At 24.4% G+C, this 16,795-nt stretch overlaps 2 protein-coding genes across 2 annotated transcripts; both read right to left on the reverse strand.

Annotated features, from left to right (window-relative positions):
* Positions 1-617: 617 nt before the first annotated feature.
* Positions 618-1,467, reverse strand: LOC122501914 (endothelin-converting enzyme homolog). Its single transcript, XM_043611697.1, has 4 exons — positions 1,395-1,467; positions 1,201-1,310; positions 939-1,103; positions 618-776 (listed from the first exon to the last, which is right to left on the reverse strand). The coding sequence occupies exons 1-4, from the start codon at positions 1,417-1,419 to the stop codon at positions 618-620; spliced, it is 459 nt and encodes a 152-aa protein (XP_043467632.1). The 5' UTR covers positions 1,420-1,467.
* Positions 1,468-5,087: 3,620 nt separating this feature from the next.
* Positions 5,088-8,927, reverse strand: LOC122501921. The gene is made up of 9 exons (XM_043611712.1): positions 8,775-8,927; positions 8,167-8,275; positions 8,048-8,098; positions 7,554-7,646; positions 7,382-7,474; positions 7,197-7,256; positions 6,897-7,126; positions 5,418-5,589; positions 5,088-5,337 (listed from the first exon to the last, which is right to left on the reverse strand). Exons 1-9 carry the CDS (start codon positions 8,793-8,795, stop codon positions 5,231-5,233), a joined length of 936 nt encoding a protein of 311 aa, XP_043467647.1. The 5' UTR covers positions 8,796-8,927; the 3' UTR covers positions 5,088-5,230.
* Between the last annotated feature and the right edge of the window lie 7,868 nt (positions 8,928-16,795).

Consider the following 16,795-nt stretch of genomic DNA (forward strand, 5'->3'; position numbering starts at 1 on the left):
AATCCACTACAATAGTTGTTAAAAATTAAGACTCAAAACAAATGTACTTAATTTTCTAGAAACATCAAAAAAATTCTTGAGTTTGCTTGTTCTATTAAAATTAAAATTAATATAATTTCTGAAATAATTTATATTTTATTATTATTATAATTATAATTATTATATTATAATTATAATATATTATATTTTTTATATATTTTTAATATTAAGTTTACATTTAGTATGAAGAAAAGTGTATTAAATTTAAAAACTTACAGAAAATTCGACTCGGACCTGAAACTAATGTTTATCCTGCGGAGTCCTTTTCAACAAATAATACATGTGATAACTTTTTAAGTTAAGTCTAAGAACATTAAAATATTTCAATTATTTTAAGAATTATATTAACTTTAACAAAACACTAAACATTAAAAAATTTACTGTATTTATTAAAATGGTAATAAATTAGATTAAATAATGATAATTTTAAAAACTAAAAAAATTGAAGACATCAAAGAATATCAATACAAACTTCATTAAGGAATTAAACTAAATTAATTTAAATTAAATGAAAAGTTAATTTTCCAAAAGCTTATTTTATAGTCATAAATATCCAATGATGATGAACTTGAGTCTAATCAATTCCAAAGTGTGCATTTTTCGACATTATTGCACTTAAATGCCTCATTAAATCCTTCCACATTCGCCACGGCACCATTAACTCTGACAGATCTTTTTGAATGTGTATCAGTTTCATCTAATGCTGAAATTTGCGATGTTGCAGTATGACAAAATGTCTGTAAAAAGCAAACAAAAATTACAATTCTGTTTCATCTTCATCTTTTCAGAGACGCAATTTCTCAATACAAAGCTTCTTCAAGAGAAAGCAAAGTTAAATTCATATTAATCACACACTTGGGCTTTTAACGGTTAAACTAAAAGACTAATTAAACACTTACCATACTAAAAGAAATGAAAAAAAGTTTATTTGAATCTAAAGTTTCCAATCCTGGTAAACTTTGACCCTTTCTGCCTTTCTTCATTTTTTTCCTGTAAGCTCTATAAGCTGCAACCAAACCTGCAGTATCAGCAATATTTTCACTCAGAGTTTGCGTTCCACTTACCTGAATAAAAAAAAATATTTTTTCTTATCTCATTTAAAAATGGTTTCAACTAAAGTAAACATTACTGGACGTAAAGTTTACGTAAAGAATTACTTACATTATAGTTATTAAATTGATCCACGAAACATTTAGCCTTCTTCAAATATTCATGAATCATTTCGCTTGGCCACCATAGAATGTGATTTCCATTTCCATCATACTCTAGACCTAGTAGTTGTAAGATAGTAACAGAATTTTAAAAATCAAATAAGAATATTTATTTAGTATATTAATTTTTGTTTCAAGACATACCAGTGCCACTCAATCCATGGGACATTTCATGACCAAAAATAAAACCAACAGAACCATAATTTAAAGCACTGCAAGGAAAGATAACATTTTTCAAACTTAATATTTATTAAAATTACAATCAATGACGAAAACATCTGTTTTCTTTAGTTAATAATGGCAAGTCAATTACTGTCACAAGAATAGAGATTTAGCCCACAGTAAGTGAAGTAAATCTATCAGGGTTGCCACAAAAATTTAATTTTCTTTTTCCCTGAATTCCCTGACCTGTCACAACCCTGTCTATCGTTTCAATTATTTTGGTAAGAAACAATTCAAATTCAAATAATTAAATTAATTGTTTAAAACGATTTGAAATAATTGTGCATTTTTAAAGTAAGCTTTAAGATAATTTTAAAAACATTTTGGTATAGTTAAATATTTTTAAATAATTTTTAAGTAGGTACAGCATTTAAGAGAAGAGTAAAAAATGATAATTTTCACAAAGCCGCAATAATGCGAAAGCACTCGCAATAATTAGAGCACTTTCCCTAATTTATTCAAAGAGCATTATAATAGTCAAATAATATAAAAATTCTTACTCTGGTAAATTCGCGTGGAATGTAGGAATTAAGAGCTTTCCAGCTGGAACATCTATTTAATAAATAATTATTATTAATAATACTGGGCTCGAACTAGTGAAAGTATTTAAAAATACGGACTTTAAGGACTAAAAATGAAAAATTACGGACCACTTCCTGACAAAAATATAACCAATCCGAGTCAAATAAGAAAACATTTTACTTAAAACTATATGCGAGGGGGAATTTACTAGTAAAAATAGTGTACACTTGACTCCCTGTTTCACTTATTATCATTATTACCAAGTATTACCGAGTATTACTAAGTATTACTAATTATTACCAAGTATTACCACTTATTACCAAGTATTACCTATTATTTCCAAAATATTCCCGCATTCAAATATTAATATCTTTGCTGTATTATTATTTATTACTCACATATTATTGAGCATTAATCTTTATTAACAGAAATATAACACATTGAATTTCACTTTCTTATACGCAGAATTTACAACAAAATTATTTAAAATAAAAACTACAATGAAACGCAGAGAAATAAATAATTAAATATTTTGTACATACAATAGACAATAATAATTTAATTGAGAATTTTCTCTTTTTTAAAACGTAAATAAAAAAAATATCATTTCAATTGGTTTGAATTTTCTTTTACGGGTCAGAATTTACCAAACGGATCACCTGAATCTAAAAAATTTTCATTTTGAACCAAAATATATTTGTTATACTCTTAATGTAGTTAAGAATAATCCCTGAAAATATTAAGCCAAAAAATTTTTTTGTAAAATTTATTAACAATATTGAGTTTTTTAGTATTGCTAAATTAAAAAATTTTTTTCTCGAGTTCCAGTTGACGGATTTAAAAACCAAAATTTTTTAGTATTGCTAAATTAAAAAATTTTTTTCTCGAGTTCCAGTTGACGGATTTAAAAACCAAAATATGTGTTTTTTCGTCTTAAATTGCACTATTTGAATATTGTTTTTTAAATTTTTTATATTATTGGTTTATACAATGTTAATAAAGAAATATGTTCTTCACGTCGTAACAAAAAAATTAAAATTGTATTATATTCCTTAAACGTCTCCGAGTATGAAACTTAAATTAAAAAAGATAAAATTTATAACAGATTCCTCTAAACCGATTTTTGAATTTTTATTCACAGTAAAAACTAAAAAGTAAATCTTAATTTAAGAGCTGCCTTAAATTCAACACTGTCTGCTATAATGTTAAAGGATACGAAAAACGTGCGTAAATTCAACATTGACTGTCTTAAAAATGTTGCATCTTAATTTAAGGCAGCTTTCGTGCCTTAAAATAAAATTTTCTTTTTACTGTGTTTGTTTATACAGTCGAACCTGAATAAGCGAGAGTTCAAGGGACCGGCAATTTTCTCTCGCTTATAGAGGTTTCTCGCTTATCCAGTTTCTTAACTACAGAAGTCTAAGTCACGGGACCAGCAAATAACTCTCGCTTATAGAGGTTTCTCGCTTATCCAGTTCTCTCTTATCCAGGTTCGACTGTATTTCTTTGTTACTCAAAGTTAACAATTTACAATATTTAAAAAAAAAATCATGTTTATATTTTTATTTTTCCATTGCACATGATCGAAAACCATTTAAATTAGTCTAGTATGTGTACCAGATAAATAATAATGGATAATGCAATTTATTTAAATTGTTGAATACAATGTTAATTAACAAATAGATAACTTTGGTCATTGTTCATAAAACAATTGTTTTTTTTTGCAAACAAAAATTATTTAAGTAATTTAAGTCTATTTTGCTAAAAAATTATTTTGAATTTAATAATTACAATTGTTATTAACAATAATTAAATGAACAATTGTCTAGTTACCAATAATCAAGTAGAGCTTTAGATGACTTTAAAATCGTAAAAACAAGAAAAACAGTTTTTCTTTTTGCAGAAATAAGCCATTTATTTGTCTAATAAGTAAATCATTTGTTTATAACAAATGTAATTGTTTATGCTAATAAATTTTTTAAGTTTTTTAAAGAATGTACGTATGACCAGGCATTACTAAGTATTATTAAGTATTACCAAGTATTACCGAGTATTACCAGGAGAGTGTACACTTGACTCCCTGAGTAAATTCCCCCTCGAATTCTACTATGAGTTTTATTATTTATGAAAATAATTGAATCTTTAGAAAAAAATTTTATTATTTATGAAAATAATGAAATTATTGCGAAGAAATTTATAAAAAAATTTGTAAATAATTCAATTCCTGTGAAATTTATTAGAAAATTATACTAGAATTCAATTATTTAAATTTTAAATACATTAAACAAATTTATTGAATAATTGCATGTTTCTTAAAACTTAAATTCTCATAAAGAATTTTATCAATAAAATTTTGAATAATTGAATTCTTTTGACAAATTTTAATAAAAATTTTGAAAATTATTACATTTTTGGAGAAATTCGATTAAAATTGTATTAAAAATAATTGAATTTCTGCAATGAGTTTTATTATTGATGAAAATAATTTAATGATTGCGAAGAAATTTATAAGAAATTTGTAAATAATTGAATTCCTGTGAAATTTTTATTATTTTATAAAAATAATTAAAGGTTTGAGTAGAATTTTATTAATTTTTATGTAATAATTGAATTACTTTGGAAAATCTTATTAAAAAATAGTAGATATTAAAAATCATTGAGTTGAGGAAAATTTTTGAAAAATAATTGAATTTCGGAGAAGAATTTAATTATTTCTAAAGATAATTGGAATTTTGACGAGAATTTTTTTTTTAATGTTTGAACATAATTGAATTTCTGCATAGAATTTTATTACCCGTGTAGAAATTTTGTCATGGGCCTGATCTGGTCCTGATCTGGTGAAGTAGGGCCCCGATGGGGAAAACCCGGTTAGGGCCAGATCAGAATGAAACACTCGGCCCGATCTGGCCCAAATGGGGATGCCCGATTTATGGCCCCTATTGGGCCCTGACGTGGCCCAGAATATAGATTTTTTTCAAAATTAAATTAAATTTAAATAAGTTTAAATTAATTTTACACAAAAATACATCAATTATATTAGAAATTAATTTATTTGGAACTTTTTAAATTGACTATGTCAATAAACAATGGATTATGATAACAGTTTTATAAACATTTTTTACTAATAGATTAGACAACTTTTTAAATAGAAAATTAAATAGCAAATATAAAATTATAAGAATCTTGTAAGAAGATGAATTATTATAATACTGATAATAAAACTTCTGAAACTGGTTTTATCTTGTCTTTCGTTGTCCGTCCCAGTCTTTTGAATTGCTAAAAACGGCCCCGATGTGAGAAAGTACATTATCCTCAGCAGTAGAAAACTTTATAACATAAACTTCTGAAAAATAATTAATTAATTTTCGATAGGATTCTTGTGCTTTGTATACGCAAAATAATGTAAAATATTTAAATAGTTACCTAATAATTTTTTACAAAATTCAAAATCCTTGAATAAATGTTTGTTTGGCATTTTTTTTGCTGCCGTAAATGAACCAACTAATTCTCTTGAGAAAAATTTTTTTATAATTATAGTCAATGATCTTCTAATTCCATCATCTGTATTAATCGATAAGTAATCAATAAAAGCTTTCTGAAAGAATAAAACATAAATTTATGTAACTAGTTATTCTGACCCAGGCCAATATTAAAGATTGATAAAAGTAGTAAAAACATAACTATCGAAAAATTTAATTTGACGACTAAAAAATTCCTTTTAGTCAATTCACAAAAATTTTATTTTATTTTTTCCTAACTTTTTCCTGATTTTCATAAAAAATATTCACTTTTCTTTTCACGGATCCTAAAGCAAATTAATCGAATATTGAATAATATTAATTCTAGATTTCTCTGAAATTCAATTATTTTCCAAATTTTTAGTTCGAATTCTTCAAAACTACAAATATATATAAAAATATTTTTAAAAAGTAAAAAACTGAAATTTTTTAAAATATAAAATTTATTACAATTAAATTTAACAAAATTAATATTGTAAATTTAAATACATTTTTTAAACTGTTACAAGAATTTAACAGTATATTCAAAAAGTTTTACTTAAAATTTTTTAAAAGACTAATTTCTTTTCATAATTTCCAATTTCAATTACTCGTACTTGAATAATGTTTAATAAAATACCTATTCTGATTTACTTTTACCCAAAAATTAATTTTTTTTTTAATTTTAAAGTAGATTTAATTTTTAAATAAAATTATTCAAAACTTCAATAGCTTTTTAGAAAAATAATAAATAAATAATTTTTTAATAATAAATATCTAACTATTTTTATAGTTCTACAACATATTAACATTTTCAAAGGTTCCGATTTAAAATTTTTTGAAATTTAATTATTTATTAAAATTCATACTAGGATAACGCTTTTAATATTTAATTATCTAAAATTATAACTAAAATTCATTTTTAATTCAATTCTTATTAAAACATAGATAATTTAGTTATTTAAATAAAAACATTTCATTGACCTACTAGGAAATAGTAAATATTAGAAATAATTGATTTTCAGCGAAAAATGTGATTAATATGTGTAAATAATTAAATTGTTGAGATATTAAATTAAATTAGCTTTTAGTATCAAAAATTTTAAAAAGTTTCTAAATAGTAGTAAATCGTAAAAAAGTAATAAATACACTGAGAAAACAATTAATTTTATTCAAACATTTTGTTTAAATCAAACTTAAAATATGTTTACTATGCAGTCAAACCAAATCAGAATATATATTATTGAATTAAATATACTTATGCAAACCAATAATATTTTTAAATCAAAGCAATAAATAGTTTCTATATATTGGGATTAAGCTTATGATCTGGTGTAGCAGGTTTTGGTAGATAAGTGCAAAGCCTGCACACCATATAAACTAAGAACAATGTAATATTACTCACGAATCGATTACAACATTCTTCGTTTGTTGACAAAGTTTCGGAGAACTTAGAAAAATCTTCGAATGTTGTAAAAGGCAATTGCAATTTAAAATCTTCTTCAAAACTTTTTTGGCCCGAGTACATTGCAGCTTTATTCGATTGAAGAATGGCCTTTATCACTGTTATATCGTCAGCTATTTTTTCCACTTTATTTTTTATTAGAACTAAATCCTTTAGGATAAATTGATACTCTACAAAAAATTTTACAAATTGTACTTTTGAATAATTATAAATGATTTTTTCTTATCCAATTATACTCACTTGAATTGTTATCGTCCTTCAATAGATTCTTGTTTTTAATATTATTTTTATTCCCTTTTTCTGTATAAAATGAATATATATATATATTTCAATTATATTCATAAAAAGTGTTGATAATTACATTTATTTATCATTACAATTTTTAATTTTTTAAATATATTTTATAATAATTCTATTATACTCACGTAAATTGCCTGTTGAGGTAGAAGCTGAATTATCCACAAATATTCGATCAGCAGTGTCTATTGCAGTCTTTTTACGGTTGCTACTCGAGTTTCCTGCATAAAATGAGTTATTTTTATTATTTATTGAAAATTTTTTGAACAAAAGAATAATTGAAAGTTAGATTATACTCACGTAAATTGGCTGTTGATGTAGAAGGTAATCCATCCAAAAATGTAAGATCGGCATTGTCTATTGCTGTTTTTTCACGGTTGTTACTTGATTTTCCTGCATAAAATGAGTTATTTTTGTTATTTATTGAAGATTTTTTTAACAAAAAAATTATTGTAATGGTTGAATATTCATTTTAATAATCGTTGAATAATTTTATAATCATAATTTTATGATACTTTTTGAAGAATTATTTAAAATATTACAATAAAATCATTTTTTAATTTTGCATTAAAATTCGCGGTAATTTCAAAGTTTATAGAGCAAACAAAACGAAATTCAAGGAAAGTTTTTTAATGAATAAATTTGTTTAAAGATTGCTTTTTTGACGATAAAATTAAGAAACTTGAAATTTTTTAAAATTTAATATATTTTCGGAACGTTTTACTCTTTTGCAAATTCGTTATTAAAATACAAATAATTTATAGGTGTGTACTTTATTAATAAAGACTATTTACCGTCACTCAGGTCACTGCTGCTTTCGTCATCATGGTAGAATAATAAATGACCTGAAATTTAAAGAAGTAAAATTAATTTAAAATATCGAAATAATTTTCTATAACGGCATTAAACTTACTGAATTCGCTTTCCGTCCGAGTATCCAGTGCAGAAGTTTTTACTTTTTTAATTTTTGGTTGATGGTCTGACACTTCTTCTTGTAATTTTCTTCCTTGCTTTTTTTTTTCCTTTTTTTGGTATTAGTAGATTGTTTAATAAATCAGTATTATAATCATTAGTAATTTTTTATTACTATTATTACTATTATTTAATTTAAATAGTTATTATATTAAAATATAACTTTTATTATAAAATTTATTATTGGATTACATCGGGGCGTATGATTATTCCCTAATATTTCAGTTTAGTAATTTTCAATTATCAAAATTATTATTGTAGAATTATTATTTGACATAAGTTTCATGTAATCAAAAGTCGTAAAATAGAAATTTCATTATTTGCAAATATAATGAGCCATAAATTTAATTTATCTAAAATGTATTTGTCTTAATTTTTATTATTGATAATATTCACATAACCTAAAATTTTTTTTACTTGAATTGACTTTTAACATAGTTTGCAAATATTTGAAATATTAGGTTACATAAATTTCATTTTTCTACATTTTATTAATCATAATTCTTATTTGTTTATATATACATAAATGTAAGGAAGAAATAAAATTACCTTTATTATCCTTCGGTTCATCAGCTTTTGAGGAAGGTATAATTACTTCTTGTGTAAATCTCGGCACATCTGGCAATGTTTCATATGATGATTTAATTTGATGTTCAATTATTTTTCTTTTCTCATTTTTGTTTATTTCGGGATCTGTGGTGTAGGCAAATTCTTGAATTTTCAAATAATTGATTCTATTGATCGCTTGTTCGTAGGTGTCTACAATGTTAAAAATGAAATAGTAAATTATAAATTAGCATTCGTCAAATTTGTTGAAAATTAGTTAATAAAATAATGTTAATTAAATAGATTGTTTAAAATAAGATTAGTAGAAACTTATATTATAATGATCAAATTTTAATAAGAAATACTTTACCTGCATGTCCAACTATTTTAATATCATACTCTGGCCAATTATCACGAGGAGCTTCATTTTTCTTTATTAAATTGTATAATATTTTATTAGTCTTGTCATTATATGGTCCTGGCATATATTTTGTAACCAATTTATTTCTTGATTGGTCGCACCGAATCCATTTTAATAACGTAATGTCCACAGATCTCGTTATTGTCTGTTCATCTTCTTCAATGAAATTTACTAGTTGATAGGGTTTCATTTCGACCATTTTTGCCATGATTGTTTATCTATTGACATTGACATAATGTATAATTCATTAATATATTAGTGATAATTTTAATAATTACAGTTTATTATTGAATTAAAATGGTAAGATAGACATTAATAAATAAGTAAACAAGAGAAATAAATATTAAAAAAGAAAAACAATTATAATATATGTACATGAATTAAATTCAACTTTGAAAAACGAACATTGAGGTTATGTTTAATAGACAATTCAAAATTCATCTAATAATTTGGTAATAAAACTTTTAGAAACAATTAATCATAACCTAAACTATATTTATTCTTTAAGAAATACTATTTTCTTACCTTGGAAGATATCCTGGTCCAATATATTATTCGTAAAATCAGTTAATAGAAAGAAACAGAAATCACAGACAGGCTCGAACTTTCAAAGCAGATTTGCAACTGATGCAGAGTTGCCAAATTGACAATGAGTTATATTGAACGCAACTGCGCAAGCGTTACTACTGTTAAATGATTGATTGTCTTATGGCGCGAATATTCAATATTATTTTTTCAAAAAATAGTTTTAAAGAAATTTAAATTACATTAAATCATTACTAAATTATTTTAAAGAATAATCAAATATTTTACAAACAAGCACTACAAAAATAGATACATTCTAGTACTGAAATGTTTTAGGATCGTAATGTTAATAATTACTATTTGCATTAAAATAAAGTTTTATTATATTCTTTTATGCTGGATATAAAATATTGAATAAAATATATAAATTAAATTTTTATTTCAATATTTAGAAAATAAATCATTTAAATAAGAGCGCAATTTTTCTACCAATCATTCAATTTCAGGAAGGTACATAAATATTTTTTTTTCTGTATGTTACCTATACTGTCAGAAACTAGAATGTAACCAGCTAACATTTTAGCGCGTTAAATTGAAAAGTTTATTATGTTTTTAGTATTTAAATAATAAAATTAAGATTTTTTATACCATTTTTATTTTATAAAAAATATAAATAAATATAAAAAAAATATTAAAATATAAACGCAAAATCTTTTGACAACTCTTATTCTAATAACATTAATGAAGAAGCGAAACACAGTAAAATTTAAGTGGACCCTTTTTCTTTAGATTTATTTCGATTTTAAACATTTTTGTTTTTACAAATTTCTTATTTACATATTTCTATATTCTTATATAAGTTTTTCTATTTATGACATTATTTTAATTACATAATTTTAAATTAAGTAAAACAAATTGTCTACTATTTTCGTTCAACAAAATTCCCGACTTTGTCCTAATTTTTTCCTGGTTTTTTTTTATCAAATTTAAATTTATTTGATTTCGAACATAAATAAATCTACAGATGGTTTAAAAAATATTTATTAGAGTATTTATGAACAATTAAATTCTTTTGACGAGTTTCTTTCAATTTTTTGAAAATAATAATTTTTTTAATAATTTTAATTTAAAATTTGGAAAGTAATTGAGTTAAGCAAAGAATTTTTTTAATTAATCTTGCCTGTTCGTCATTATAATTAAAATTTTCATTAATTCGATTTTATTAAAATGTATTGGTACTAATAGAATTTTTGCAAAGAATTTTTCTATTTATAAAAATAATCGAATTGAATCCTTCTAAAGGATGTTATTAATGATGAAAATAATTGAATTGTTTTTGAGAATTTTATGGAAATTTATAAGAATAATTCAATTCTTGTGAAGATTTTTTTTTAAATAATAGTCAAAAGAATTTTCTAACTATGAAGAATTTTGCTATTTATGAAAATAATTGAATTCTAGAGAAGAATTTTTTTTACAGTTTCTAGAAATAATTGAATTCTTTCGACGAATTTTAATAAAATTTATAAGAATAATTAAATTTTTCAAGGAATTTGATTAAAATTGTATTAAAAATAATTGAAATTCTGCAATAAGTTTTACAATTTATGAAAATAATTGAATATATTGAAAAGAAATTTTAAAAAATAAAATTATAATTATTAATTAAAATTATAATTAATTAAATTATAATTATAATTAGGGTGACAATCTTTCTTTAATTATTTTTAAAAAATTTAAATAAAATTCTCTAAAAGAATTTAATTATTTTTAATAGAATGTAAAGAAATTTCAATTAAGAAACATGAATATATTAGAATGAGACTCTTAATAAAATTCATTTCCTTATGAATTAATTAATTAAAATACTTTGAAAATTCGATTTATTAAAAAGTTTTTAATGAAATTCTTAAACAAATTTAATTATTTTCAGTTGAATTTTACATAATTTCTATTAATTCGATAATTTTTTTTTATTTTATTTACTAACTATATTTGAATCAGTGACTGATTTTTTACAATCAAATTAATTAAATTTAACTAATTCAAATTTAGAGAACAGTATAAATATCTATTCAAATTTAAATAAAAAGCGATATTATAAAAAATCAAATTAGAATAATAAAACTTTTTTTAATTTGGTTAAAAAAATTCCTGTTTTTTCCCGGTCAAATTAAGCTTCCGGCTATTTCCCGGATTTACCGATTAGTAGAGACCCTGATTAACTTCATTTTATTGCGTTAAATAAAATTAATGAAGAAGCGGAATACAATAAAATTTCATTGGACCATTTTTGTTTAGATTGATTTCGATTTTAACCATTTTTGTTTTTACAAAATTGATATCAAAAGTCGATAATTGATTACTCCTGCTATCCAACTGGAAAATGTGCAAGTCTTTTGAATCTGTAGGATACATAAACAACGATTCCTTGATTTCCCAAATATTTCCTTGAATTTCCATTCCTTCGTTAATTTTATTTATGCATTTTATTTCAAAAATTGAGCCGTCTTTTAAGAGCACAACATTATCTGGCGACTCAGTTGTTAATGTGTACTCTTTATACCTCAACTTCAAAATTTCCGTATCAACAGATTTTAAAATCTGAATTTTGTAAGGTTTTTGAGGTTTAGGAGGATCAATTGATTGTAGCTCATGAACTCGGCGACAAATTTGAGCGAGAGGCCGATGTGGAGTTCGTAGGAGGCTGGTTAGTTTTCCTAAAAAATTTTCGAACGGAAAAGCGGAAATTTTGTTCAGGTTACACCCCATTGACAAAACGTCATCAGCAACATGTATCGAACAATGCATATTTAGAACTTGCATTTTCGTGTAAAGCCTTCGCAACTCAACAAAAAAGTGTTGTAAATAGACTTTTGCATGCTGCTGATAATTTTTTAATAAATTATCGCTACATAGAATTCGGCTGGCTGTATGCAACAATAAAAAATTGTTGTAACGATCTTGATTTAAGATTCTCATTAGGACTATTGGACCGCAATATAGCAAAAAAAAATCGGAACTCGGTTGCTTTCCACTTACTTAACGCTTTTAGGGACCTTGTCTTTCGCTGGAATTCGCAAGGAATACATTTTTTTATTAAGACAAGTCGTCTTGAAACCTCATTTTTTAAATTTTGACCGACTTTGGCGCGTCCAGAAATAATAAACCAGCTAAACATTAATCTTCGCATTATTCCCTCGCACAATAAATGCATATAATCCAGGACAAACATTAGAATCATATTGACAGATGGCTTTATTTTTAATAGTGGAGATATGTAATTGTGATGACGTCGTTGCGATTGTCTTCTGAAACATGAGTCTGTTCTTTCTTCCGAATTTATAAGAGGGAATTGTGTTACTCCGTCTACTTTTTGTCCTTTTATTTTGCACCTTTCACAGCAGTAAAACCCTGTATGGCCCTTTGTCCCTTTTATAAATGCACGTGCTGGTGTGTCGCAAATGAAGCAGTGGATTTTTACATTAAATCTTTGATTTGCTATTAAAATGCTATTTTTTTGTAATTTGTTTATTTCGGCGATAAACTCATCGAAATAGGCATCTACATTTGGCTTCGAATTCCCAGCATAAATTTGAACAGGAAAAGGCTTGTACCCAATGGGAAATGCCAGTGTAGTGCCGATGTTCACCACTGGCTTAGTACTCAGACGATTGTTCGGCGTAGTCTAGCCGAGCCTCGACAATTAGTGCTGGCGCAGTACAGAATTTTTGTTTCGCCAGAGCTTGGACAAGCCACGGCGGCAAGTGCTGGCTGAGTATAGAAAAATTGTTCACGACGCTCTTTGCCAACATTGCTTTTTTGACATAGACTTGAAAAAAATTATAAAAAAAGTTTATGAATGTTTATAAATATAAATTTATTGAAAAAAATTAATATTTTACTTTTCAGTTGTTCATTTTTTATTCTTGTCAAATTTAATAATAACAATTTAACACAATTGTCTAATTTTGTAAATAATAAACTATTTAAACAAATTAAAATTATAAACAAAATTTAAACTTTAATCTCAATAATAATTTGGTTCCTATTAAAATAATATTATACTTCTTACTATGAATAAAAAATTATTAAAAAATTACCACGTAATCTAAGAATTACGTAAAATGTTAAATGCAATAAGTATAAAAAAATTTAATTTAATTATTAAAAATTCAGATTAATTTATTTTATTTCAATTTATTATTTCTAACGTATCCCTATTTTTTTCTCATCTTTGACTCAATAATTGTATGTCTGAATGATACTGAGATATTAATACTTTTCTGTACACACGTGTCGTTAGCATAGTGGTTAGAGCGTTAGTCTGTTAGTCCGTAGGTCGTAGGTTCGATTCCCCTCGTCAGCAATTTTGTTTATTTTCATAGGTTTGCGATATTTCTAGATTCCAATCATTAGGTACTAAAATATGAAAATCTAATGCACACTTACTGTAATTGTTTATTATTTAATTTTTAAATGTTATAAACAATTTTTTTCTACTTAATTTACTATATCCATTGTTAGTCTCCATCTTTAATACAATTTCTTTGAGAAGAGAAATATTTTATGAATAATAACTATTTATTAATATTATTTACCATTTTGTTGTTAAATTATTTATAATTATTAATTTACGACTAATTAATAAAAATACGGCATTTATTGCGGCAATATTCTCAGCCAGCACTGGTCCAGTGCTGCGCCAGCGCTGTCTGGCAGCACTGACAGACAGTACTTCGGCAGCGCCAGACGGCGTTATCATCCCAGTGCCATGCCAGTGCTGGCTCTCAGCCTTGCCGCCAGTGCTGCCAGTGCTGGCGCAGTACTACGCCAGTTGTAAATTTCCCATTGGGTAGATGTCTGGTTGGTAGTGCACCTTTCCCGATAAGACCCAAAAACCTTTTTCAGCAGACTTAAAGACAGAAATTCCATCCACGTTAAATTGGATGAAAATGGTTGTTTTTTTGTGCACTTGAGGGTCAATGCACTTCTTAAGTCCTTCTTCTATGCCAAAATAAACAAATTCTCCGTTTGACCCATCTGAATCCAGCATTTCTTTAATGTCATAATTTGCTGAAGACGTTCCTAAAAATGTTTTTGCAGATTTAGGTAGTTCTGGCAATAATCTCAAACGCAAAATTTTGAGCATTTTATCCACAGTCTTCTGTTCCATTCCTTCAGTTACTGCCATAAGTCGCAAATCTTCGATTTCTTGTGGTGGATCTTCAGCCACCTCTATCATTTCATCAATGTATTCGTCTTCTGTGTCTGATAAATATAAATTAGATTCTTCTGATTCTGATGGTGCACTGACAACCATACTTTCATCCGAACCTAAAAAAAAAGTAAATTGTAAATACCGCTGGTTTAGAAGAAAAAATATGTCGACAATTTTTTTTTAATTTTATATATTATTATTATTATTATTATTATTATTATTATTATTATTATTATTATTATTATTATTATTATTATTATTATTATTATTATTATTATTATTATTATTATTATTATTATTATTATTATTATTATATTTAAACATAAGAAATAAATTTCGTTGTGTTAAAATTGTGTTAAAAATAATTGAAATTCTGCGATGAGTTTTATTATTTGTGAAAATAATTGAATCCCTAAGAAGAATTTTATTATTCTTAAACAATATTTAATTTTTGCGAATAATATTATTACTCTTGAAAATAATTGAATTTCTGCAATAATTTGTAATTCTTCCAATTAATTAATTTTTTTCGTATTTTCTTATATAAATGCATAATTTTTAATAATTTCTGAAAAAGTTCATGGAGAATTTTCAAATTCATTTGTTTACAATTCAATTTTACAAAATTTTAATTATTTGTAAATTCTTCTATTAAATAGGTTTATATTAGAATTGTTAGTTATAAATATAAAAAATTCATATTTTCAAAGATTTTTATTTAATACCTTTTCAAAATTATTAAATATTCCTAAAAATTTACACTTTAATGCTTTTAATATTCCCATAAAGAATTTTACTAATAAGTTTTTAAATAATTGAATTCTTTTGACGAATTTTAATAAAAATTTTAAGAACAATTACATTTTTCAAGGAATTCGATTAAAATTGTATTGAAAATAATTGAAATTTTGCCAAGAATTTGATTAAAATTTTTAAAAATAATTGAATTTTGGAGGATAATTTTATTACCTATTTATTAAGATAATTGAAATTTTGACGATAATTTTTTTAATTTTTGTACGTAATTGAATTTTTGCGAAGAATTTTATTACTTTTGAAAATAATTAAATTTCTGCAATCATTTGTAATTTCTCTGAAATTCTCCAAATTATATCGTATAATTTAAGAACTTTCCATCTTTTTTCAATCAAAGTACAGTCTTTATGGACTTTTTTTAAAAAAAACTGACTTTTACGGACTTCAAGCAAATTTACAAACTAACTATTTTATGAACTTCACAATTTTTTACCTGAATTTTCATTTTCGTAATATACATTATTACCATAAACATTTTCATTCTCTTCCACTGGATTTTCGGACTCATTTTCGGCACTTGAATTAAATGAATTTGTTGCTTCTAATTCCTGTGAAGATTCGGTTTCTCTTTGTGAAGATTTTTCAGATTCTTCTTCATTGTCAGCATCATTTCCATCATCTAAAATTTTGTATTATTAATATTTGAACATTTTGATAAATATCCCTGGGTAGATTAAAAAACAATAATTATAAAATAATAATTTTTAAATAAATTAAAAAATAGTTTTTATTTAATAGTTAAAAATTTTCTTCTCTAACATAATATTAGTAAAAATAGTAGTAGATACAAATAAAAATAGTAAAAATATTTAAATTCATACTTTAAGGTTATGTTCACGTGACATATTGCATGCAAAAATGTTCTTGACATAAAAAACATGTACTATAAAGAACTTGTGTTTATTACAATCAAGAATGATACTTATTCATAATTTCATTTGATTATCTTAATTTATTGTTAATTAATATAAGTAATTTCCATTATAAAAAATGTATTTATATTTTCAGTTTTGATAGTGGGTTAACTTTTATATTCAGGAT

Source organism: Leptopilina heterotoma, unplaced genomic scaffold (assembly GCF_015476425.1).
Source record: "Leptopilina heterotoma isolate Lh14 unplaced genomic scaffold, ASM1547642v1 Lhet_218, whole genome shotgun sequence".
NCBI classification, from domain to species: domain Eukaryota; kingdom Metazoa; phylum Arthropoda; class Insecta; order Hymenoptera; family Figitidae; genus Leptopilina; species Leptopilina heterotoma.

Excerpts from the sequence above, each read along its gene's own strand:
- LOC122501921 (XM_043611712.1), bottom strand. The coding sequence starts at position 8,795 with ATGAACCGAAGGATAATAAAG. Across the intron at positions 7,127-7,196 it reads GAAGGACGATAACAATTCAA|AGTATCAATTTATCCTAAAG; the intron begins GTGAGTATAATT and ends AATTTTTTGTAG. Across the intron at positions 5,338-5,417 it reads ATTTTGTAAAAAATTATTAG|AAGTTTATGTTATAAAGTTT; the intron begins GTAACTATTTAA and ends ATTATTTTTCAG.
- LOC122501914 (XM_043611697.1), bottom strand. The coding sequence starts at position 1,419 with ATGTCCCATGGATTGAGTGGCACTG. Across the intron at positions 1,311-1,394 it reads CCATGGATTGAGTGGCACTG|GTCTAGAGTATGATGGAAAT; the intron begins GTATGTCTTGAA and ends TACAACTACTAG. Across the intron at positions 1,104-1,200 it reads ATCAATTTAATAACTATAAT|GTAAGTGGAACGCAAACTCT; the intron begins GTAAGTAATTCT and ends TTTTTTATTCAG.